The sequence below is a fragment of the Zonotrichia leucophrys genome, chromosome 5 (assembly GCF_028769735.1).
Source record: "Zonotrichia leucophrys gambelii isolate GWCS_2022_RI chromosome 5, RI_Zleu_2.0, whole genome shotgun sequence".
Lineage (NCBI taxonomy): Eukaryota > Metazoa > Chordata > Aves > Passeriformes > Passerellidae > Zonotrichia > Zonotrichia leucophrys.
In genome coordinates, this window is record NC_088175.1 from 56,522,995 (window position 1) to 56,548,886 (window position 25,892).

General features: G+C 44.5%; 2 protein-coding genes across 4 annotated transcripts in view; both read right to left on the reverse strand.

Moving 5' to 3' along the window:
- The window catches only part of NELL1 (neural EGFL like 1), a 273,003-nt gene extending 258,270 nt beyond the window's left edge, over positions 1–14,733 (reverse strand). The window contains exons 1-2 of one of the 2 annotated variants that reach the window (XM_064715789.1): positions 14,493–14,733; positions 10,352–10,480 (exon numbers count right to left, since the gene is read on the reverse strand). In XM_064715789.1, the coding sequence (XP_064571859.1) occupies positions 10,352–10,480; positions 14,493–14,541 (178 nt within the window). In that variant the 5' untranslated portion in view covers positions 14,542–14,733. The remainder of the gene's footprint in view (positions 1–10,351; positions 10,481–14,492) is intronic. The other variant, XM_064715788.1, reaches the window with a different exon arrangement.
- Positions 14,734–20,869: 6,136 nt separating this feature from the next.
- The window catches only part of SLC6A5 (solute carrier family 6 member 5), a 32,979-nt gene continuing 27,956 nt past the window's right edge, over positions 20,870–25,892 (reverse strand). For both annotated transcript variants that reach the window (XM_064715792.1, XM_064715791.1), the window contains one exon: positions 20,870–24,480. In XM_064715792.1, coding sequence (XP_064571862.1) covers positions 24,325–24,480 — 156 coding nt within the window. In that variant the 3' untranslated portion in view covers positions 20,870–24,324. The remainder of the gene's footprint in view (positions 24,481–25,892) is intronic.

Consider the following 25,892-nt stretch of genomic DNA (forward strand, 5'->3'; position numbering starts at 1 on the left):
TCTGCATTTCTTGCCTTCAGCAGTAACACCAGCAATAATGTTTACTTTTATTTTTAATGATCACATTTGGGAGCGATTAGGATGGCACGAGGCAAGGTGGGCAGAAAATCCCATCTGAAAGCTGCCATTCAAGACATCAGAAAACATTAAAAGCAATGCCAGTACCTGAGAACAAAAAGCTAAAGCAGAGGACATGACTTAAAGATGGGAGAAATATGAGCAAAACTCTTTTTTTTTCTGGCTCCATAATTAGTTCCATTGAAGGAAACCTAAATTTCTTCCACCATTTCCCAAACAAGATCACTGTAACTAACACTGCAGTGTCCTCCTACCACAGCTTGTCAGTACGTTCCCTGAAAAGGAAGGTTGGGATAAAGGCAACACATGAGGTTTCCAAATCATCAGCATTTATCAAATTATTCTACAAATGTCATGTTTTAAGGCTGTGCTGCTTGGCTTTCCAAACAGCACGATGAGCATCTGTGGAGACCTCCACAGACCACGAAAAATCATGACACATGCACACACAAATCCCACTCTCCTCCCACACATCTTGGCTTTATTTTCCCAGTCCCCAGGAAGAGGCTTTAAAATTTCAGAATTATTCACAATGAGCTGAAGTACAGAGAGAGAAAGAGAGGCAGATATGAATGTCATCTGTAGCCAGTCCATCTTAGAAGCAACAAGCATTTGAACTCCAAGATCCAGTTTTTGTATCTGTTTCTCTCTAAAAAGATCTTTATGTTCTGAATATATTTATGTTACATTCCAGTTCACAAAAAGTTCTTTAAAAATGAAAATTAAGACGTAAAAGAAGGGGGCTACACAATACAGAACTGAGCTTTACAACACAAATTTATCCCCTCTGGGAGTGCCTGTTCCCACAGATGCCACATGGAAACCTCACAGCTTCAGAAGAGGAGTCACCTGCATGTGCCAGGGAAGGCAGGCTCTGAAACAGCCCCTGCAGCTGCAGTGATCCTGTAAAATTCATCCTATTTACAGTACAGGGGACCCTCAGCAAGCTCCACTGCAATTTAAGAAATGTTACCACAAAGGAGGGAGGATGGGGGACAGAAGAACTGCAATGAGAGGCTTTTAGGAAGCAAACCCAATTCTGAGCTGCTGTACTTACTGCTCTAAAAGAGTGATTCCCAGATCCCTGTCATCAGAATTACAGGACCAACCATGCTATTTTAGCAGATATGCAGGTGGAACTAAGGACATCATCCCATGCTGGAGTGGGCATCAGGTACCAAAATCAATTTTTGCCCATTCTATTAAAAAAATAAAAACCTAATGCACTCTGTATCTTTCAATAGGCAAAAAAGGCAAGACAATCACATGATATAACACCATAAAACCAGCACAGTATGACATGAATACTTCATGCCATTGATGTGGTGAAAATGAAAAAATAACAGAAAAAAATGTTCCCCCTTGTGTACCATTTATACACCTGCACCACAGGTGGCAGGATTGTTGTAGAATTTGGCATAGGTTGAGGCCTCAAGTAGCATCTAATCTTTATTCTTGATAGACAGCAGGATTTTTCATCACAGGAAATGGTCCATTCATTAGCTCTGGCTGTATATGCCTTTGTGTACCTCTTTAAGGTACACAGTCTTAAAAAGAAAACCCGTGCAAGTAATTTCAAATAACACCACTTCCTTTTAGGCAAAAGACGTAGCTGTGTTTAGAAGTAATGTAATCAAGTAGGCCGAATGTAAATATTTTGCTCAGTTATTAACAAGTTTCTACTAAAATTGGTTTAAAGTTTAAGATATCACCACCCTTGGGGTCAAAATACACAATAACAGGCTGCTTTGTTTCACTGTCTACAGTAAGAATCCAATTCCTGAGCAGTGCTTTTCCCTCCAGTTGTGCCCTCTCTAAATGCAGCATCTGATCAATGTTTAATAAACAAGGAGCTAATTACAGGACGGTATGACTGAAGAGTATCCATTTGCCAAAATCTTTGCATGAAAAAGAGTTTTTGTCGTGTTCTTATTTTGATGAGGATACAAGAAACTCAAACTGTTAGTCCTGCTTTTATCCGAGTTACTTTCACTGTAAGCACCACATGGTGTACAACACCCTTACTAGCAGTATCAGAAACTAATTTCTGCATCCCCTCTCAGCCCATTCAAGAGTAAAGGGCTTTTCTTCCTTTTCTGCTTATCTTCATGACAGGACTTTGTCAACAGGTTGCCAGAAGCATTCAAGGCTTTTAGCACACTACAGAAGTACTTATCCCACCTCCCCTCTGCACTTCCCATCGTGGCAAATGAAGATAGATAAGCAGCACAATTATTGTCTCCCAGGAAAGCAAAAATAACTGCCAAGGACAGAGGCAATATGTGCTCAGAACTCTCTCCTAATCATGACAGACATGATGGGAAATCCAAAAAATGTCAAGGAACAGAAGGCAGCATGACAGCATTCAGGATGGGGAGGGGAAAAAAGGTAAAAGTAGAAATTGGTCACTGTTGTTTAATGTGACTAGGTTTCTATTTTAGTCTACACTTGCTTGGAAGCAGGGGGCAGGGGTGTTTTAAACAAGAGAATACTGAAGGAGAAACTCTGAAATTATTCACAAGCTATACCTTCATATCAATATGTTGGATAGATTTTACACCTAGACAAGGGTAAAGCACCAATTCTGCCATGCCCAGGAGAGAGGGGGACTCTCAGAAGGGTAAAGCACCAATTCTGCCATGCCCATGGGAGATGGGGACTCTCAGAAGGGTAAAGCACCAATTCTGCAATGCCCAGGGGAGATGGGGGACTCTCAGAAGGGTAAAGCACCAATTCTGCATGCCATGAGAGGGGACTCTCAGAGGGAAGCACAATTCTGCCATGCCAGGGAGGGGGACTCTCAGAAGGGTAAAGCACCAATTCTGCCATGCCCAGGGGAGAGGGGGACTCTCAGAAGGGTAAAGCACCAATTCTGCCATGCCCAGGGGAGAGGGGGACTCTCAGAAGGGTAAAGCACCAATTCTGCCATGCCCAGATGAGAGGGGGACTCTCAGAAGGGTAAAGCACCAATTCTGCCATGCCCAGATGAGAGGGGAACTCTCAGAAGGTAAAGCACCAATTCTGCAATGCCCATGGGAGAGGGGGACTCTCAGAAGGGTAAAGCACCAATTCTGCCATGCCCAGGGGAGAGGGGGACCCTCAGAAGGTAAAGCACCAATTCTGCAATGCCCAGATGAGAAGTTTGCTCAGAAGGGACAGCCAAGAGGAACAGCCCAAACAAAGCAGCACAGAATGCTACCACACCTGAATGTTACCACAGGTTGGGGCAAGAGGCTGATCCACACCTCAAGGTGTTTTTACTGACAAATAAAAAGGTTTTCTATCTGATGGCAGCTGCCTCTCCATGAACTCATGACCCTTGCACTGCTGGAAAGGAATTTTTTTTTTTTTTTCACCAGGTATTGCCCACCATCACTTGAAGCCTAGAACAGGCAACATGGGGTAAAACCCCAAATTTACCCACCCCTATAGGAAGCAGAGCAGGGCTACACAGTGGCACATCAATGGCAAAATACCTCACTCTGACCTTTAAAAAATGAAATGAAAGCTCACAGGTTCAAGGAGCTTGCAGGGTTTCCACAGAGATAAAGCTCTGGTGAGCTGCAGGACAGCTCTGTGAGGGGACACACTGCTGGTTCTGGCCTGCCCCATGCCCAGGCCAGCAGCACCTCAGGCAAAATGCATTTTAAAAGGGAAAAATAAAATCTCATCCAGCTGGAGGGGGGCAGCTGCACAGAACAAACCCAAGTGACAGTGGGCAATACCTGGTGAAAAAAAAAAAATTAATAAAAATAGCCATTCCTTTCCAACAGTGCAAGGGTCATCAGCTGCTTTGCCAAGTGTCCCAAAGCAGGTGAAGGAGGGGGCTGCCCAAGAGCCCTGGTGTTCCCACCAGAGGGCATGTTTGGATACACCACCATGGGTAAAGCTACCAGAGCTGCTCTCTCCCGTGACACCTGAAGGCAGAACTAAGATTTCCAGCCACCATGCTGTGCCTTTGTAATTTTTCTGCTGCTGTGAGGTTTCTGCTCTGTAAAAACAATACTGCTGAGATTTAATATTTGCTATAGAGGTAGCAGAGGAGATCCCACAAAAAGCAATGACTCTTGTCTCATTATCTCATGTAAAGAGGGACTGATGCCCCAATTCCAAAATGAAAGTTTATCTCTCCTGCTCACTGGGGCAGGTGGTGGGAGGTCTGCAGTAAAAGCAATGACATGTTTCCTCCCCGAGCTGCTCTCTGCTCCCTCTCACCCAGCCCCTGGCTCTGTTCTGAGCTCTGCAGCTCACACTCCTTGCACATCACGCTGCCACAACAGAGTTCAACATCTGGAGAGCATTAAAACCTTGGCCATGGCACCCAGGCTGAGGGTGAGAAGCTCAGCACTGTGTCCGTGCTCACAGGGCTCCCAGGATGAGGGAAGAGACGAGGATCTGACTCCATGGTTCAGAAGGCTGAATTATTATTTTATGATATATATTACATTACAACTATTCTAAAAGAAAAGAAGAAAGGATTTCATCAGAAGGCTAGCTAAGAACAGAAAGGAAGAAAATAACAAAGGTTTGTGTCTCAGACAGAGTCCAAGCCAGCTGACTGTGACTGGCCATTACTTAGAAACAACCACATGAGACCAATCCCAGATGCACCTGTTGCATTCCACAGCAGCAATACTCAATGTTCACATTTTGTTCCTGAGGCCTCTCAGTTTCTCAGGAGGAAAAATCCTAAGGAAAGGATTTTCCATAAAGGATGTCTGTGACACAGCACAGCTGGACAAAGGCAGCAGCCATCACCTGGCCCTGGAATTCAGTGAGCACAGCTCAGCGCTGAGCTGCTGCCCCAGACACATTGCCAGGGCACAAGAAGCATTTCCTGAACACTGTCTCACCAGAGGCAGAGGTATTTTGTTCCTGATAAAAAGGGGTGTATGCTTATCCCATTCCCCCTCTATACTCCTGATGACAAGATCAATTTAGGCAGTTGTTCTTACCCACTAGCCTAAAACATGGCAAAGTTGGCCAGCGTTCAAACCTCTTTCAGTTCAGCACTGCAAAACCTGCCTGAAATTCCTGGAGTGGAATCTGGAAACACTTCTACTCTCTAAGTGAGGAATTAGTCTAAAAAAAGCCAGGATTTGTGAAACACCGAAGGAAAACACCAACAGAGAGGAGTGCACTTCTTCTGGAAGCTCAAGGGTCTCCTGGGACTCACCTCCACCCGCCTTGGAAGTGCAGCTTTGATCTCTCTTTTGGCCTGAAGCAGGACACTCCTTTTTTCCCAGGAACTCAATGAGTTTCACTCTTTTTCTCACAAAAACATTGCCTTTCTCTACGCTGTAAGACACTTGTTATTCTTTCACCTTTGCTGTAGGAGCCACGAGTGTACAGAAAAGCAGTCAGCAGTGTCTGCTACAAGGTGGGAATAAGGAGCATGACTGAACCCTGCTGCAGCAGCTCCAGGCCAGGTGTTTCTCTTACATCCAGGGCCTGTGTAACACAAGGCAAGAAATGGCCAAGAACACAGCACTGCACATCTCCAGACTTTGAAGTGTACTCAGTGGTTTCTTTTGCTGAGCGCTAAACATAGCGCACGTAGTAAAACACCATTCCTAATTTAAAGGCTAAGTTGAAAAATAGTGCCAGATTGCCAGTAAAGGAAACAGCAAAGCCTTAATAAACTTTCAGGGCTGGGAGGGAACTGTTTCGTAAATAAAGGTTTTAAGTCTCTGTTAAATCCAAAGAGATGTTGCAGGAAGAATTAAAAAGAAATAGGCATAGCTGACAGGTTATAAAAGGAATAAAATCTTATTTCCACAACACAAACTGAGCATGGAACAAAAGTCAGACTGGTTCAAGTAATCACATCTTAAACAGCTAGGCTAAAAACTGCTCTCAGTCTACCTAGAAACAGGATGACCAGTTTTGCCTTATTTTTGCCTCAGTTATCATCAGAGCTTTCCTGTGCCACTGAATTCAAGATCCCGGTAAGCCAAAGTCAGGACAAGCCCTGTCCTCTGCTATCTGAAACAGAGAACAGGACTGAGCCCCAGCAAGGGAGCTCAGGATTCCTTAATGCACTATTTACAGGATTTATTATTTACATTAATTGTATTATCTGCAGTTTACAGTATAATCCTGTTCTGATCCTGTTCATTTCTCATGCCTGTAAGACACCATTTGTAGATGTCTTACAGTCCATGTTTGTCAGATGTCATTGTAAGGCACATTATTAGGTGAAAATTCCTATTTTCAGTATATTTCTTTGAGACAGATTTTCCACCCAGCCCCACAACCATTTCCTTGACTCCCCTGGCCTCCTAGCTGAAGATGTGGGTCAGACATCAGAGTCTTGGGTGCCCATTCCCCAAAAGCACCCATCAACAATCTCCACTCACGCTCCTTTGCCCCTTCATGCCAGAGCAAATCATCTGCCCACAAAGACATCCTCTCCCATGTTTGTGGGTGAAAGTTAATAAAAGACAAATAATTAAGACACCAGAATGTTATGGATTTTAAGAATCAGACTGTTTGCAGAATTGCAATTATGAGTTATACATCTACATTTCCTCTAATGCACATTGTCAGCACTTACACTGCTCTGGTTTTTTACTTCCTCATCCCCCTTTCACAGAGAATGGAACTGAAAAATTCAAATAATGGAACTGATCAATCAAAAATCCAGCTGAAATACTCTAACAATCAAAGCCCATGCCCAGCAGGACAACTCAGACGACTACACTTAATTATAGGTTTCTATGCTTTTCTGAATTAGGAACAGATTTGCTTGCCCAAAGGCAACCCACATCTCTCAATTGCCACTTTGGTTCTACCACGCTGTCACACAATTTGCAACAGAGCTGGATTTGTTTCTTAGCCTATAAATCTGTTTCGCTCAGAAATCTGAGGTTTGGCTGTTCACACCAATATTATTAAAAAATCAGAATACTCCACCAGCTTTACTGGGATGGTCTCTGACTGAAATCACCAACTCTTCAAAGAAAATCCTTTCTGCATCTTCTCTAAGATAAATTAAATCATGACATCACTCCCCAGAAACTCTGTAACAAACAGTATGTCATTTACCATAAGAGAGCTATCACTGATGAAAAGTCAAATTAAAAATAATATTTTCCCTTTTTTGTGTATACCTTCATATCATCCCCCTTTTTCATTTCAAGAATGCTCAAAACTTACAGAGCTTTCTCTTTCAGATAGTTTAATTCACAAAAAAGTAATTGCTTAGGAGAACATTCCATATTTTCCTGGACTTACCCTGGACACAAAACTGTCTGGATTGGGGAAAACAATTACCATTTCTCTACCTCCAAGATGCAAACTTGTTGGAACACACAGAAGAACGCTCTCAGTTTGAACAGCTCCAGTATACCCATTTTAGCAAATTCATCTCACAAGACAGAAAATGTTCCACAGGGAGCTTTTCTGTAAGCTCAGAGCCCCCATACATGCTGTCAGAGGTGGCAGGCAGAACTGCCACTGTGAAAATGTGGTGAGGGCTGAGCAGAGCAGAGCTGTGCTGAAAGCACCCCACCTTCCACCTGGAACAGCTGCTCCAAGAGGATACAGTCATTTTGAAACTCAGCACTAACTTCCAGGCCTTCTCTCCTCTGGGAGTGTCATGTTTGTGAAAAATGCATGTATTTTATGATTGGCTTTTGGCAAATATTGAAATGAATATTATACGTGTTGTGTTAGGAAGTAACACTGTGTTAATTCTCTTAAGTAATGTGGTAAATATAGTTTTAGGTTATAAAAAATGTTAAAATAGAAACTATACTACGTAGGATACTTTTTTAAAGAAAGGACTCACACTGAGATAGCAGCCACAGGACACCTGAATCTTTCAGAGAAAGAGAATTTATTGCTCCCTTATCAGAAGAAATGAACTTCTTCCTGCCTTAAAGGCGCTGTCAGGATTCAGAGGAAGAAGTTGACACTGGCCAGACAGAATCCTGTGTTTGAATGGAATTTATGCATCATGGATGAGGTGTATGAATATGCAACATGTTATTGTTTTGAAGGGTCAATCCTCTGTTAACGTGGGTCCTTTTTCGGGCTTGTGCTGCCCAGAAAAGGCACCTGGACCACCCATAACTCTTTTTTTTTATTGTCTCATATTGTCCTGATTCAAATTGTCCAAATTATTATTACTCTAATTAATTATATTACTATTTTTATAACCATTTTATTACTATTAAACTTTTAAAATTTTAAGAACAAGTGATTGGCGTTTTTCACAATGTTGGACCAGGGTTTTTTGTGGATCTCTGTGGAATAAAGTATTACTTCTATTTTAGACCTAGCAACCTCGCATACACTCCAAGTTCTATGCTGGTTTTACGGTATGGCAAGATAAAACTCAAAGCTGAGTGAGTATCTCCTGGCTGCAGCCAAAGGACAGGGCCCACAGCCAGGCTGTAGCTGTAAAGTCACCTCTGCTAGTAAAAGGGAATCCCTCCAGCTGCCAACACACTGCTGCCATTTCACAAGTCACAGAGAGGAGCAAGGAGGGAAGAAGACAACAGGGCAGCTCCAGATCCCGTCCCAGCTGGCAGCAAAGGCCTTCAGTGTTCCCATGACCCAAGGGCTGATGAGCTTTAGTGAAGAGAGCAACTTTCCTGAGCCACCTTCCACAAGTTTCACACTAGAGGCTTTACTCAAGAAGAGGGCTATTCCTGTGTGCATTAGCAAAAAGCATTTCTGTTCTGGGAATTAAAAAAAAAGCTTTATGTACCTAACTAAGTCTTCAAACTATTTATTCATTTCATAGTGTGAATGTTTGTTTATTGCTTCCCATGAGCATCTATCCTTCAGCTCATCCATTCATATGGATTTTCTAAGTTCCACCTTTCTTATACAAGTCCTAAGTTCCCAAACTACAGATGGAGAAAAGAACAGAATATCCAAAACATCTTCACCATTAACCTTTCAAAGTTACTTTCAGTATCAGTGGTCTCAATCCAAGTCCTGACAAACACATCTCAGACTTCTTCCCTACAGCTCTGACCCCCAGTCTGTGAAAACTCACCACAACTCACATTGCACTCATCAGTGGGGTTGCAATTAACTGCATGGAATAGCAATTGGAATGATTAACAAATTTAGGCCACTGCAGTCCTCAGAGGATTGACTATAATGCATTATTTGTCCATAATACACAAACCTGGACTCAGGGTATCAAGAGAAAAAAAACTGATATCTTTAAATGAAAATAATCAATGCTGCTCTTCTGGACACTAATTTGGGAATCAGTGAAAATTAAGCTATTTGTTGTATCATAAAAGACAGAAAACAAATTCTGAGGTTGTCTCCAGAAGCAGCTCTGCTCTGACTCCTGAACTGGCCTTGGCCAGATAAAGAATGAACCAAGATTGCAGACCCACTTCCCTTGTTATTTACAGCAGAGTCGGCCAGCACTGCAGGTCCAGAACTGAATGAGATCATAATCATCTGCCTCTAAAAACAGCTACAGAAGACAGATAAGAAAAAGGGTCTTCAACATTGACTAAACCAAATTAAAAAAAAAAAAAACAAAACAAAACAAAAAAAAAAAACAGGAAGCCTTCACAATAAAAATGTTTCCAATAGTGCTTTAATTCACATGTTAATCTCAAATCATATAAATGTCTTTCCTGCCTAATTAGCACATGGTAGCAACTCAGTGCTTCCACCCGCTGGGACACTGTCCCTTAATCTAGACCTTACCTAAATACATTGTAAAACTACATCCAGAATCTCACTCAGTAAAAATACTAAAAACACCCCATAATTTTCAAACACTTCACAAACTTTGTGTTAGAATACTTAATGAAGGAGGAAAAAACCACAAAGTGCCTTATCTTGCCCTTGATACTTAAATACAGAAGCATCCTCTTTGGCCCCCTTAGCAGTTTTCACAGAGTTGATGAAAGATTTGCTCCATTACCAATCAGTGTTAACACATGAAATGCCTTCTCATAGTTACACAGCTTTAGCTGTGTGTGTCTCTGCATGTATAAGATCACAGAGAAGAAAATCCCACCAGCCCATCCATTGAAACCACTCTGACATATTTAGTGAGAAATAAGTATCATGGAGTATTGAAAACATACCCAAAATTCCCTTGCAACTACCTGACAGCACACACACAAAAAATAGCATCTGTATTTCAAGAACTAATTCCAAGAAACAGAAATAAAAGAAAGCAATAGTTAGGTAAGGCCACCATTACAGGGAACTCCTTAAGCATCAAAGCTGTCCTGAGTTCATGCAGACAGAGGCAAGATAAGAAAGCTGAGGATATTTCTCTCACCTTGGAATAAGAAGGCTTTGCTGGCATTGTGCAGTCCTGACACTTGTGTTACCCCCAGGGTTGTATTCACCAGATCCAGCTCTGTGATGATATCAATTTGTAAGTCAGGATCCATTCCAAATCCTACAGCTGTTGGAGGCAGAGAGAGTTAGATCAATTTTTATTTCAAATCAGGTAATGAAAGAACAGAGAAGAATATCTAGCACAGACATTTCTAGTCCCTTCCCACTCACACACTGTACACAGTAATTACTTATAAGACAGCAACAGAGACAGCAAAGAGAAGATATTCTATTCCAAGTCTTTCAATTAAGCTATTTCCTTCTCAGAGATTTTACTGTGCACATGTTAAAATGTTCTAGAACTGATACGTTTATCCAGTATCTTCAAAAGGTTCAAGAGTAATAAATAAAGACAAGCATAACCACCTAGGCCAAACCATGAGAAAGATTTGCAGCATTCATCTGTTAGCTACATTATTTCCAGGGAGATGTAAGGGCTGAAAACTCCTCTCACATTTCCCACCTGGCTGTGACCAACTGAGCAGGCCCACAGCTCATCACATAACCTAATCCATGTTCCCAAGTGGACCAAAGGAGCATGGAGCAGATGTGGCAGCAGGGCAAAGAGCACCCTCCTGTAGACTAAGAGCCTTGGGTAGTAAAAGGGAACCAAGGTATTCGATTCCCTTTTTGTTTGATACTCAAACACCAAGGTATTGACACTGCCTCTGCTGCTGCCAAAGCCCACATCCACTGACCCCAGCCAGCTGCACCTCTGGGCTGCAGGAGCACCTGCTGGGAAAGCAGAAATCTAAACCTGACATTCACAAAAGGCTTATGCCCAGGAAAAGCCTGGGTACCCTCAATCTGCTAGGGACCTGATGGGATTGACATAAAAGACACAGACTCCAAAAGTTCGAAAATGCTGTGTTGAGGAGTGCAGGGCAGTTTGATGGTCAGCACACCAAATTCCCCAGTGTTTCTCTCAACAGCAGTAAGAGTGACGCGAGATCTGTGCCTGAGACACAGGTCAAATAGCTCGTGTGGAATCCAAACACTTTCCTAATTACATTTTTCACTAACATCATTAGTAACAAGTCCAAGAATGAAATCCTGACACAGCTGAAGTCAATGCTAAAAGTCCCATTGACTTCTATGGAGCAAGGACATTACCTGGAAAGCACGTCCAGATTGATTTCCACTAAGTAGACTTCACATTCAGGCCTAAATTGATTGATTTGTTATTCCAGGACTACACTTCTGGACCATTTAAGCAGCAAGTACTCTAGTTTGATTCTTTGAAAGGCTCTGAGAAATTACTGAGGTGTACAGAATGAACAAGTTACATATACTACTCATAAATCTTCTGTACTCCAGAACTTTCTCTTTTCCTCAAGGATGAAAAGTTGATGGAATAACTTGTGTTAACACAGAGGATTCTACTCCACAAGGGGCAGAGCATTAAAAAATACAGAAAATGCAGCTTTAGGAGGTCTCTAGCAACCTTACTCCACAAGGAAAATTAAGATCTAGAGGCATCTGATGGAACTGAAGCTCCAAGAGTGCTGACACATCCACACACCCAGTGCTTACATAAGGATATGGGGATAAACACATTTTTGTAGAAAATTGGAATTGGGAGAATATTAGAGAGCCCAGATAAACTTCTCCAAAGGTAAAAACTTCCCAGATAATCAGCAACACCATCGGGCTTTTTGTACTATCATTCACTTTCAGCACAGGACTCAATGACCGCAACTGACAACATCCACACTGGTGACTACAAACACCTCCCCCTCCTGGAACACAGACCAGAACCAAAACAAGAAAGCACTTGTTATTCTTCCAGTGTTTTCATTCAGCAGAAAAGCAGCACAATGTAAATTGTGTGAATTTACCTAGCAGCAAAGACAAGTGTTGGCTGTCCCTGTGAGAAACAGAGTATTTTGTCCCTCATTAGGAAGGGCTTACATCTATTCAGATCAGCAATAATCTACTGATATGAAGGGAGGTCAAGTAGGTGCTAAAACTTGCTAACAGAAAGGACAAACTGTGTTCAGTAAGACAAATCTCAAACCCATTAAAGTAACTGAAAGCTCTGTCACAGCCATCAACAGGGTGGGGACAGAAACCACAGCGAGCAAGTATAGGCACTCCCATAAATCACGGCAGCTCCACTGCTCTATTAGAGCTGTTTATTCCACCCTGAATACCCAAGGCTCAACAAGTATACATCACTGTAGCTCCACAGGCTTCGATTTATGCCGGCAGAGGATCCTGTGTGACAGCTTCAGTGTGTTCTCTTCCAGCTTTTAAAATACTTCTGAAAACAGAGACCGTTTCTTATGTCACAGTAACTATTTAGCAAGAGCCTACACTGCTTTAAATACCTAGCCATTTTCCTGAGCTGGGTCTTCAAACGGCTGCAGGCACTCAAATGCCGAGTTAATAATTAATAAACAACAAATCAGCAGCTTCAGTATGATAACCAAGTCTTCCTTTTCCCCTGTGGTCTCCCCCAGTCTATCAGAAAGATACCACATGCATATCAACCACACTTGCATCTAGTATTTCATGCTGTCTCTCTCCAGTGGAACAAGTAGCTGGAAATGCCATCTCTTTCTGAAGTCAAAATTAAGCGTGAAGCAGTCTGCTCTCGCTGGAGAGCTGTGCAATGCCTGGGCCCGATTCTGGATGATGTTGGTTTCAATTCCTATTTAAAGTAATTGGGCCATTCCCCTTAAATCAGTGGCTTACACAAGCAACAGTCCAAATGCTCCAGGCAGGTGGGCGGGAGCAGAAATCATCTCAGGACTTGGTGGATTCAGCCCAATGTGAACTGAAGGCACTACAGTAGATTAGAGGATTAAGCCATATAATTATGAATGATGTCACCAGGAAATCCCTAAAAGAAATTAATTCTGCCTTACAGCTCTGACAGCTTTTATTCTCTGCTTCTGCCTTTATCACTTACACCCAAGCACCAGCAATCATGCCATGCTCCATCTAGCTGATGTGCAGCCATGCAACACATGCAGCACATTTATAACGTCCTCGACATGTGTAACGTGCTGTTTGGGGATGGGAAAACTTTTACTTAAAGCACGCTCAACACAACCAAGCCATTTGCACGTACCCACGTGAAACCAGTAAAACAGTAAAGAAGAGGCTCTAGAACAGGCATTTTGCTCTCTCCTCTCACAACTTCGATGGCAATTGTTGCACACACAGAACTTTCCAAGTAGCAGAGTTTTGGGTCCTGCTGACCATTTAAAATCTCGGTATGCACTAGCAGGGGTAACACCACTGTGAAAGGGACAGGTACTATTTCCTTCCAACTATTTTTACGCCGCATCTCTCTGTAGATTTTGATGAGCTTATAATTACTATAAGAATTTAAATACAAAACATTAATTCCTTCGCATTTTGAGGATTGTGCCGGGCGGTTTCCCTGAGAACAGCTAGAAAGGAGAAACGTGTCCCTCAGCAGCTCCAGCCGAGGAGGAGCGCTGCCCGGGGACCACGAACAAAGCCCTCGCAAAGAACAAGAAGCGCTACTTGGGTCGCGCAAGGCTGGAGAGACAGCGGAGCCGGCACGGCCCCGGCAGGAATAACGCGCTGGGGGCTGGAATAACGCGCTGGGGGCTGGAATAACGCGCTGCCAGCCGCATCACGCCCTTAGCGCCGCGCCCCGCGCCCGGCACCGCGGGCGGCACCACCGGGACACGGTCACGGCCCCGGACCCTCGCCGGCCGCCGCTCCGCTCCCGCTCCCCGCGGGGCTCAGCCCGCTCGCCGCTCTCGCAAAACTTTCCCACGCCCGCCCCGGCCCCCGCGGAGCGCCCGCCCCACAGAGCCCCACAGAACCCGGCTGCGCCCCACAGCGCCCGGCTGCGCCCCACGGAGCCCCACAGCGCCCGGCTGCGCCCCACGGAGCCCCACAGCGCCCGGCTGCGCCCCGCGGAGCCCCAAGCCCTGCCCGGCCCCGCACGGCCGGGGCGGCTCCCGCTGCCGCCGCCGCCGCCTCCCCGTAAAGTTTCCGCCCGCCACCGGCGCGCCCCGGGCGGCGGCTCCGGCCCTCGCTCCCCAGGGAGGCGGCTGGGGCGGACCGCAGCCCCGCCACGGAGCCCGGCCCCTCACCTGCCCCGGCGGCGGCCGCACACGCCCAGAGGAGCAGGAGGAGACCCATCGGCGCGGCGCGGGCGGTGGCGCCCGCTCCCTCGCTCGCTGTCTCCCTCCCCGGCCGCCGGCAGCTGCTGCGGAGCCGCACCGAGCCCAGCGGAGCCGAGCGCAGCCTCCGATGCGCGGAGCGGCTCCGGCAGGAGGCGGCGGCGGCTCCGCCCGCTGCCCAGGCGCGGCCCCGACGCCCCCGCAGCGGGGGCTCCCCGCCCGCCCCCCGCCGTGACGCGCACCGGCCCCCCCGGGCCTCGCCAGCGCCGCCGCCCGGCCACGGCTGCGCTCCGAGCGGAGCGGCCCCGCCGGGAGCCCCGCACTGCGCACCGGGCCCGGTCCCATAACGGGAACCCCTGGGGCTGGGAGCCCCGCACTGCGCACCGGGCCCGGTCCTGTAACGGGAACCCCCCGGGCCGGGAGCCCCGCACTGCAAACCGGGCCCGCTCCTGTAACGGGAACCCCCCGGGCCGGGAGCCCCGCACTGCAAACCGGGCTCTCATAACGGGAACCCCCTGAGCAAGAGGAGCCCCGCACTCCGCACCGGGCCCGGTCCCATAACGGGACCCCCCCAGGCCGGGAACCCCGCACTGAGCACCGGGCCTGCAACGGGAACCCCCTATGCGAGAGGAGCCCCGGGTCGGGAGCCCCGCACTGCAAACCGGGCCCGGTCCCATAACGGGAACCCCCCGGGAGCGACTGGCCCCCAGGGCACCTTGCCCTTTTTCCCGTGCCTAAGAATGAACCCTCATTAAGTATTTACTCTGAGTAATAATTTATGCCTTGCATGAATAAACAAACAGAAGTTCTGAGGTATGATACAGAAACCTGCGCCGCTCCTCGGCTCCTTGTGTGTCCTTGCTCAACTCCCTCAACTGTGCTTTACGCCTCTAACGTGTAAAAGGGAGGTAAAGTATTTAAAGATACTCGTGAGCCATGAGAATCTGCTGTGATAGCTGTTCTAAAACCTGTCTTTAAGTATTTCTTCGCTCCAGCCTTTTAATTTGGCTCGGTACTTGGCAAGGAGCACGCTACCACATGCCTCTGTTACATGCAATACTCTTCCCTGCAGAACACCTGATTTAATTTTGAAGGACAGTTTAGTGGCCCCAGATGACGTTCCCGCCCTACAGAACAAGAGCAGAGTGGGATTTCCAGTCGATCTACAGTTGCAAGCTCCAGGATCATCCTCTCTTCTGCTTCCCCTCATCGTGATTTGGTGCTGCACAGTGCAAATTCCAGCCTTCTTCAATGTTAAACAACAAGCTGTACATTTGGACAAAGTTAGGATGACACCATAAAAATCATGCCCATCTTAGGGGTGCAGTTGGATTCATCCACATTTACATTGGCAAGAGCAAACAGTCTGACTTGGTTGCCTAATTACTTAATTAGTGAGATGTCTGGAAACAGCTGTTCCTGGCTGCCAGCAAGGTAATGCACTCCAGGAAACCTCTGGGGTGGCCACTCAGAGAGCACATCAGTCATTTATCTCCAGTGTATCAAAACAACTTTTTTTTTTCCTTTAAATGTAACTTTGCAGCTTCTCCCCTTTGGCTGCAGGGTGCCCCACCACCAGCCCCTGGGCGAGAGGAGGGGCGCACACATGGTACACAGGAGTGCGTGGCTATGCACAGATATTCTATATAACCATAGCAACAGGAGAAAGAGGCAATGGTACCTCAGCCGGTGGAGACACACCCTTCTATTCCCTCCTGGTGACATCAGGGTTCTGCACAGCACTTACTGCCTGATTTTAGGGGTTTCTTTTTGGGGAACAGGTCTGTATATCCAGTTCCTGTTAGCTTAGATCTGTTGGGGCTTACCTGGCAGTAAAACCAGTTTCTATCTAGACACCAAATTGAATCTAATTCAAGTTTTCCATTTTTCACTTGATGCAGAGTCTTAAGTGGATATACAGTTTAAACTGGTCATAGATAGATTCTCAAACTGATCTGTTTAACCTAAGCCTGAATTAAATGCTGTTTATAAAAAAATTACTGTGGGTACATGCAAAAATTTGTGCCATTTTACCAGTTTAAAGCACAGTTTCAAACACATCTTGAGCAATCTCATGGAAAAGAATATCCTAACCATTGCACAAGCAGCTTGGTAAAAAGTGCTCTGGAAAAAGCTGGTCCCACAGTTGTAGCTCCTCCTGTAGTCCAGCTCAATGCCCAAATGATCTCACATTTGGAGAGCATTTGGAGAGCACATATGTTCAGCTGTTCATATGGAGAAAGGATAGGGCAAATGGATTGAAAACAAAAAATCCCCTTCTTGCAGCCAACACTGTTCTTACACCTCCCCTAATGGCAATAAATCATCTCCCTTTATCACCAGAAAATCTGACTTTCTGATATGTTCTTATGGGAAGTATAAATAGCTGAAAAGCCTGACTTCCAAGTAAGAATTAAAACTGTGTTCCTGAGTATTCATAGGCATTTAAAAAAAATCTGAAGGTACTTGTGCAAGAGTGAAGCATTTGTCCTGGAAACTGATCTGGATTTCAGCTCAGATAATATTGCTGTGAATATTGTTCTTGCACTATCCACTGGGCATTGAATGCATCTTGCTTTTGTCCTAAATTATTGTGGAGTTGCTAACTGTGTGGTGTTAAACTGTTAGTCCCGCCAGCCACAAAGCTTGTGACATTTTGTAGTTTGAGGAAGGATTTTTGAGTAGGCCCAATGTCTGTCTGAACAGCTGTGGGGCTGTCTGCGTGCTAAAATGCTAATTAAAGGCATTGCTGCTGCAAGGGTGTCTGAGTGCGTGTGCACTCACTTGCCAGCTACACTGCAAATGCTGGGAAACAGCAGGGCTTCCACCTGGGAGAAAGAGAGAAGAGAAAAAAGAGAAAAGAGAAAAGGAGAGAAAGAGGGAAGGGAAGGGAAGGGAAGGGAAGGGAAGGGAAGGGAAGGGAAGGGAAGGGAAGGGAAGGGAAGGGAAGGGAAGGGAAGGGAAGGGAAGGGAAGGGAAGGGAAGGGAAGGGAAGGGAAGGGAAGGGAAGGGAAGGGAAGGGAAGGGAAGGGAAGGGAAGGGAAGGGAAGGGAAGGGAAGGGAAGGGAAGGGAAGGGAAGGGAAGGGAAGGGAAGGGAAGGGAAAGGACCCACCACTTGTAGCTCCTGCATTCCCAAATGAGGCTCGCGTCCCCGCAAAGCCTGGCTCCACGGGGACACTCGCCGTCCATCCGAGCAAAGTTTGCTTTGCTGCCAGTAGAGGGCAAGAATCAGCAGCAGCACTCACACCTGAGCGCTGGGAAGAGGAATAGGTGGAAAGGAAGGGGGGATTACTATATGCCGTGCTTGCCTTAACCACTGACAAGTACTTGGAAAGGACTATACTATCAGTTCAGCAGGCTAAAAGTACCAATTTAGGGTTTACAGTTACATAACTAACTAACAAACCCGTCAGAGTGAAACCTTAAGAACAAAAATCATTTGTCTACTTCATGGAGCAATATTTACTGCTCTATTTTTAATTATTATTTTTAATTCCCAAACGCATAGTTAGCTAATGTTCGAAGACTGAGAATCTAAACTAAACTTTACAACTGGTTAATCCATTTGATGTAAGATGTACCCTTCAATCTCCATGCTGACCATAGGAATTTCAGCACCAAAAGAGTAAAATTATTTCAGACTAAACCCATCTGTAAGCAGTGTAGTAGAACATATGCCTCTCTTCCAGCTATTAAGGAACATGCATTGGTTTAAATTCTGGCCATGGTCAGTCCATTTTAACTTTAACCAAAGCTAAAATGGTCCTTTTAACTTTAATCCAGTTAAAAAGACTTGGATTTGTGTCTGTTCCCATGTGTCTGTGTCTGTTAAAGATTTGATGCAGTAGACAGCAAACGACTGTCCCTTATTCCCGGAATCAATGTGTTGTATCATTAACTTACACTGGGTGACTCTGGGAGTCTGACACATTCCATCTGCCTCAGTTTCTCCTCCTGAAAAGGGCATTCATGGCACTCAGCTGTCTCTCAGGATTCTCACGATGCCCTGTGGTAACTTCAGACTTCCCCAAAATGAAATCCACCTGCACAGGCAATGTGCAGAGAACGACTGTAGCCTTCCATCACCGGGTCCTAGCACTCCTTCACCCATGCATGCACATTTCAGAGAAACAGAGCAGGGTGGAACATCCTGCCCCTCAGCTACAGAGCAGTGTTCAGGCTCAGGCCTCTCCTGGAAGGAATCCTGCTCTTGGCACGAGTATCTCCTGTGACACCACTTTTGGTGACACGTTGGGACATCGTGCTTCAGCTGCTGTATTTGGGGAAAGTTTCTCCACAGCTCGTGGCTGCCAGCAGTGGAACAGCTTGGACCAGAACCATTTCCATGGCAGGCTGGGAAGGGGAGAAGCTGCTCTGCAAACCAGTGTTGTGGCACACGGCCTCACCACGTGGCAGGAATTCAAACGCAAGGTACAGTAACACCAGAAACTGTTCCTCACACTTTCCTTCCTCACTTGCTCCTGCTTTCAGCCTCCCATTTGCATCTCCAGCAGATATGTACCTCTCTTGTTCTTAACAGTCTAACAGCCCTTGGGATAATTGAATTGATAGGATAAGAAGGATTTAAACAAATCCAGTTGGTCCTGTGTTAAGCAATCAATAGTTCCACAGGGTACAGAGCACTCAATAGTTAAGGAACCAGCCATTTAAATGGTGCTTGTTTCTGCAGCTGTGCAACACCCCCCTTTCCCAGGAGGGCTGTTTCCAGTTGCTGCTCAATGTTTCTAACAATCAAATGGATCAATTCTGAAGACACCTTAAGTCTGTGTGTTAAGTAAGAATGATGTTTGTGGTGTGTGCTGGGTGGGGAAGGAGGTGGTGGAAAAAGAGACATTTCATTCACCAGGGAAACTGATGTCATTTCTGTTTTAAACACTGGACATTTATTTAGAGTCTTTAGAGCCCATACATTATTGAATAGTTTTAATTTATCACATTCAAATATATTAGGCAAATGTATAATACAATAAATTGCATTTTTACACATAAATACAAAATCTGAGGTAGGGCCTCAAGAATAATGATTTCTGAAATTAACAACATACAGCAACATAATATGTACTACATGAGGTACATATGATGCATTCTTTGTAACAATATATCTTTTGCACATACAGCTAATGAAAAAATCGTAATGATCTGGTTAGGGTACAAATCTTTATCCATAGGCAGCAGTACCCCATAGAATGCCTGTAAATATATATATATATATATTTATATATGACATTACGCAAGTAATTAAGATTTAACCCATCAGTGATGGGTCTGTAATAAAGTGCCATAGGACACAGGGAGCAAATTCTCAGCTGGTGTAAATTGTCACAGCTCCAGACAAAACTGTGACAATTTATACCAGCCAAGCATCTACCTTAGAAGGTAATACTACATAATATAAAGGACAGATAACACCATGTTTTAGTCAATTTTCCTAACAATGGAAGATAGCTATAAGGCAAATGGTTACCTGAAGATGTATTTAAATGTTATGGGCAAATAAAATATTGCAAGCATTAAGATCCAACCTAGCTCTCACATTACGATCCACCTTCTCTCTTTGGTGCTGGGCTGCCTGAGGGTGCCAAAGGCAGGAATCGCCACGCCTCTCCCCTCCTGCCCAGGCCACCCACCTGAGCCCCTCAGGAGCACCGAGCTCTCACCATTGCCCAGTTATGTGCACACCACCCAGCTGCAAACCAAGGAACCAGTGTCTCTCACAACAGCAGCACAGAGGAGCTTTCTGGCATGCCTCTGGTCAAAAAGCTCTGCTGTCTGCAGCCCACAGTCCCTACAAGTCTGTCCTTGGTTGCAAGGAGAGGTGGAGCTGCAGAAAAAGAAACCAACAGGAGACCAATGACCGCCATACATAAACATTGTTTTAACACAGGCAAAAGGAAATGATATTATCCGAACAACTGTACACAATAAAAAGACCAAAGGTATTTCAAATCAATCAGGTGTTGGGATCTGATGGTGAGAGACAGTCACACAGTGTAGCAGAAGCAATGGTCTTCAGTGTGCAGGCACGTCTGACGTGGCCATTGGAGCAGAAATGAATCAAAAGACTACTTGGACTCAATTGAAACATCATATAAAGACAATCCAAGTCTTTCTCAATTAAAGGTCATTTTGTTAAACCCTTCTTTTGGAAACAAAGTGCTGCCTTGTCTAGCTGAAACACAGGTTTTGAGCATTGCATATTAAAAACACGAGGAAGACCCCAAAGAATCTGAAGATGGCAAGCATTTGCATTAGGTATAATCTTTAATGCATACAATAATGCATCTCAGCTCATCCAGAAATTCAATTTAATTTCAAAGAAAAAATATGCATCATAGTTTCACCAAATTTAAACATTTTTTACTCACAAGATAGATAGATCTGAAAGTACGTACATCACATTTTTACTAATATGGCTTTTTCCCCTCCTTGTTTTTTCTTTTAAAGATCTTTACTGTTATGCTATTAGTTACTAAATTTATTTTTAGAAAATTATCAAAGTGCATGCAAACTTTCCTTAGAACATGGTAAATGAAGTGCATTCCCAAACTTTAAGGTTATTTCTCATTTAAAGAAGACACTGCTGGTTAATTTAATCTCAGCTTTCAGATTTGGACAGTAAAATACTTCAGAAAAAGTCTCATGTGACCAAAATAAAACCCTGCCTTTCACATTTAGTGAAAACTTTACATCTTCTGTGATTTTTGTATGCATTTCTCCCCTTTTCCAAAGGTTTTTGCAAGCCTAGCAATGGGGTCAAAGTTGAAGACAAAGATCAGCTAGCAAAAAAATCCCAATCATCTGTTTACAGAGTTTCAAATTCAAGCCTAATCCTGTGCTAATGACTTAGCAGGCACAGGAACAACATCTAAATTAAAAGCAAGCAGATTAATTACATAAATCATGGAAAGCAATTCAGTAGCAATTTCATATGCAGTCTGGTTTGGTAATCCAAGCCAAAAGATCTCATATCCCAGCAGTATTCCTTGAAATGATCTCTCTGTCCCAGTTCAGGTGGGCAGTGGCTGACATCCTCACCCTGAGGGGCTCCATGGCCATGTGCAACCCCAGTTCCAAGGCATGCCTTGAGACAAGCCTCCGAGGGAAAGGATTCAGTGCTCCCAAACCACTGGACTGTGTTGTCTCTTTTTCAAAGAGGATCAAACCTACAGATATATGTTGTTGTTGTTTTTAAATTACAGTATTAGCGAGGATAAATTGGCTCGGACTGCAAAAATCAAACCAAGGTGGCAGGGAATATTGGTTAAGGGAGACCCAGAGTGATTTATCCCGACAGAAACACAATTCCCAAGAGAGATGCTGGCTTGGGTTTTCCTTTTGCACCCAGGGAAGGTCCCTCAGCCCCACCCAGACGTGGGAACCAAATTTCCAGCTCATCTTTGTGGACCTTCAGACAGAGCACAGCTTCTCAAACCTGCCTCTGCCAGGAAAATAAAAGCTGGAGGTAAGAATAGCGAGTCTTTTGTTAAAATAGCAGGCAAAGCTGAAGCAAGGGGAGCAGCTTTAAGGCAGAGAAGGCCACAGGAGGGTCCTGTCCTGCTGCTGTGTGGGACAGGGACCAGCAAGAGCCCATGGAGCAGAGATTCAGGGGTCAGTGTAAGATATTGTGGAACCTGCCCTCCCTGCCCTGCTTGACAAGCCCTGATAGTGCTTCATTGTTCTGAGTGAGGATTAAAGATTCCCAGCAGTGCCTAGGACTGGCAACACTAATTGCCCCGTGAAAGAGGAAGTTCAGCAAAATGATTATTAATATATTTCATATACATATATATATACACACACACAGAGGAAAGGAGTTAACAATTTGTGGAAGTGTTACTTTAAGGTTTAGCTTTTTGTTTTCTTCAACAGGATGAAAACAGCACACCTACTGATCTACGGACACACATGAACTGAGGATTTACCTGAGACCCTGTAGTATGAAGACAGACAGACAGACAGACAGAAAAACGGGATAGAAACAGTCCCCTGAAAGGAAAGAACATTTACAGGCTACTACAGCAGTGTCTGTGGGGAGGAAAAAACTGGCTAAACTACTAAGCTCATTATTTCTACACTGATTGGTAAGATATTAATAAGGACATAAAACATCACTAGCACACACTACATGAACACTGATCACCGTTAAAAAATATCATATATGTATGTATAGAATATAACAAGATAATAAAGGTTAATTTTTGCCAATTATTGAAGATATATTTTTCTCCCTCATTCTAGTGCATTTACAATAAGTTGGGCTAATTTTCTATTTAGGTAAATAAATGTACTCTTTAAAAGCTCTATTTTTTACTCTGTCCAATAGGTAACAAAACTATTTAAGTCTAATATTCATATGATTGCATATATCTGATTTCTAAAATGTAGTGATTTAGGATGCTATGCAATGCTATGATGGCCCTCTACTAAATTGCCCTTTCCCCCTCAACCCTTGCATTTTCTACACCTAATGTTGCACCTGTGTGGATAACTGCAGTGGTTAATTACTGAGGATTTGAGTGGTTTTATTTAATGAAAATGTTTTAATGAAAAAAATACTCTATGCATGTTTCAGAGAGAATACTGCTTTGAAGAATTGACGTGCTATATATATAATATGTAGACAAGGGGGTCCTGCTATTTCCCTATTGGCTGAAAGAGAAGAATACACCATCTAAGGGTTACAGGTTATATAAAGGTGCTTAGAGGCAAATGAACGGGGAGTCACGAAGTTGAACAGCACATCCAATAACTGTTTTCAGGTGGTAACTAGACTACACTTACCGCTTTTTAAGGATACAAAGTTAGGCACAAATTATATGATGGCTTTTTGAGGAGATACTGTAAACAAAAGCAGAGAAAAAGAAAAATATATTCGGAGTATTGGAGTGAGGTGAGTAAAATCACAGTTCACTTGGCGTGGAGCAAGTTGTCAGATACTTTGTGTAACTGAGGCATTCCTAGTTGAAATGACAGATGTCAAATTATCAAAAGAAACATATGAGAGGACTTCAAACAGCGATGCCCATACAGCTCATTCTGACACCATTTCCAAACCACTTCTAGACTCAAATGCAGTTTAGTCTCTCAACTGATAATTTTTAAACACTTTGTTCTTATTTTTCTACAAATGGATTATCATGTTTTGTTCTCACCCCATGCATTGCTTCCTGGTGTGCTGTTTCAGGGTTCTCCACTTGTTTAAATGGCATAACAACCCCTCCAAGTTAGTACAAATCACAAAGGAGGTGTGCAGACATGATGGGTCAAGGCTGGCTGTCAGTGTAGGGAAGCAGCCCCGTTGCTACAGGAGCCTTGTGCTGGATTTACATCAGGACTACAGGAGATCCCATTCTTTGCTCACTTCCATCATATCTGAGGGATGAACCCTCCTTGGAATGCACTGGTAGCAAAATCCCACCCCAGCCACCTGCTACAAAGGGTGCTTGTTGGAAGGGGGTCAGACTGCACACCTCATTTCTCTAAAGACTTTTTGGTTTGGTTCTGTTCGTTCCTGCATCACCTGACAGCACCTGGCTGTGCCACCTGTCACACACAGGGCTTCTGCTGCGTCCCCAGGAACAGAACGTGTCACAGGCATCACCCACACCTGGAAGTGGTCTGGTTAGGCCTCCCCTATGGCGTGCAACAACAGAGCTCTGCTTTCCTAAGCAACCACTTTCAGGCACTGCGGGAAAGAAGAAGCGGTGGGTGAAAACAAAAATGGGGAAAATAAAATCAGAGAAGGCTGACAGTGTGATTGCCACCCTTTAGTAATAATCATTAGCACTGTGTCCCCAGCTCCATGTCCTTGGCTGGCAGTTTGAGCCCCAGGGAGGAGGTTCCCAGCGGATCAATCATGTTCCTGTACCGTTCGCCGCGGTGCTTGGCCAGGAAGGGGCCCCAGTCGGGCTGTGGGGAGCACACCAGCTTCAGCCTCTGCAGGGAGAGAAAAGGGAGTCTCACTGGGTGCCAGGGGCAGGAGCAGAGCACAGCAAGGGAGCATGGGCTCGCTCAAGGTCAGTGATGGCAGCCTGGCAATGCTCTGCTGCCCTCAGGATCTCTGCTGCTCAGTGACTCAGATACGTACAAGCCTCTTTTCCCAGCCCAGCAGTCGAAGAAGGAGTCAGGATTTTTCCACTCTCATTCTCAAGGTTGTTTATTTTTTCTTATCTATAACATTCTTTCTCTGTCCTGCCGAGGTGTGTTCAGCAGGACAGACAGTGGCACTCTGCCTGCCCCCAGTGCGGTGTTATCTTTTATACTAAAAACTGCATGCACACTATTTACCATAACTTCCCAATACCTATCACCTGTGTTAAACAGTGAGCTTCCAGCCTAAACCAATCCAAAAGTCACCCAGAAGATGGAGGCCAAGAAGAAGAAAGAAAAAGGACAGGGCACATCCAAATTCCTCCATCTTGGGACTCCGAGCCCCCATTCTAAAACCTCAAAAATCTATTTTTTCACCCTGTGATAAACTAACTATTATTCTGCTTAAACTCTCTTGACTTGTAATTCTTCATATAAAGGTGGCAATTTTCTCCATGGGTCAAGAACAAAGGCTCAGGGGTCCTGGGCTCTGTGACTCCTGGGCAGGGTCTTGAGCCATCCAGGGCAGCCAGAGGAATGTCCTGGGTTCTGACACACTGCTCAGCATTTGTTTGGCACAAGGTTTTCAAGACTAATAGGGGATCAAGTGGCCAGGTTTTAATTTCACATTTTTCCCCACACCATGTGGGGGGAGCTCAGAATCACTGCCACAGACTGTGAGGCTCTCTCACTGAAGGACATGGGCACAATTACTCAGCCCAATGGTCTAAGCAGTGGGTAAGTGCATTAAAATAATTGGATTTATAGTTAGTATATTTCCCCAAAGTAAACAAATTATCAAAAAGTAGTATATCACTAGGAAAGATTTTAATTTTGAGATGACAAAATGTTTTGTTTCTATCTGCGGGAAAAAAGAAAGAGGAGAATGTCAACCTGGCAAACAACGAAAATTTTCTGATCTTTCCACTGAGTTCTTTATTGAATATATAATATGATTGGTGCATTCACAGATAAAAAGGAAAGAAAACATATTTTTGATGACTTAAGAGGGAACAATTATATGTTTATTACCTAATAAAGTGGATCAGACCTCTCTATCAGTTATTTTAATCTCTGCTTAATTACCAGTTTGCAACTTTTACCTCCCAAATCAACCATAATAATTTTATGCAGCAGACTCAATATTGAGGAAACACCAGACTACAGCTGAAATATCTTGAGCAAAAACAGATCCAACTCTTGGGTGTTTCTTTGGGTGCACACCTGGAATCACAGTAAGGGAACCACCCTACTTTTGT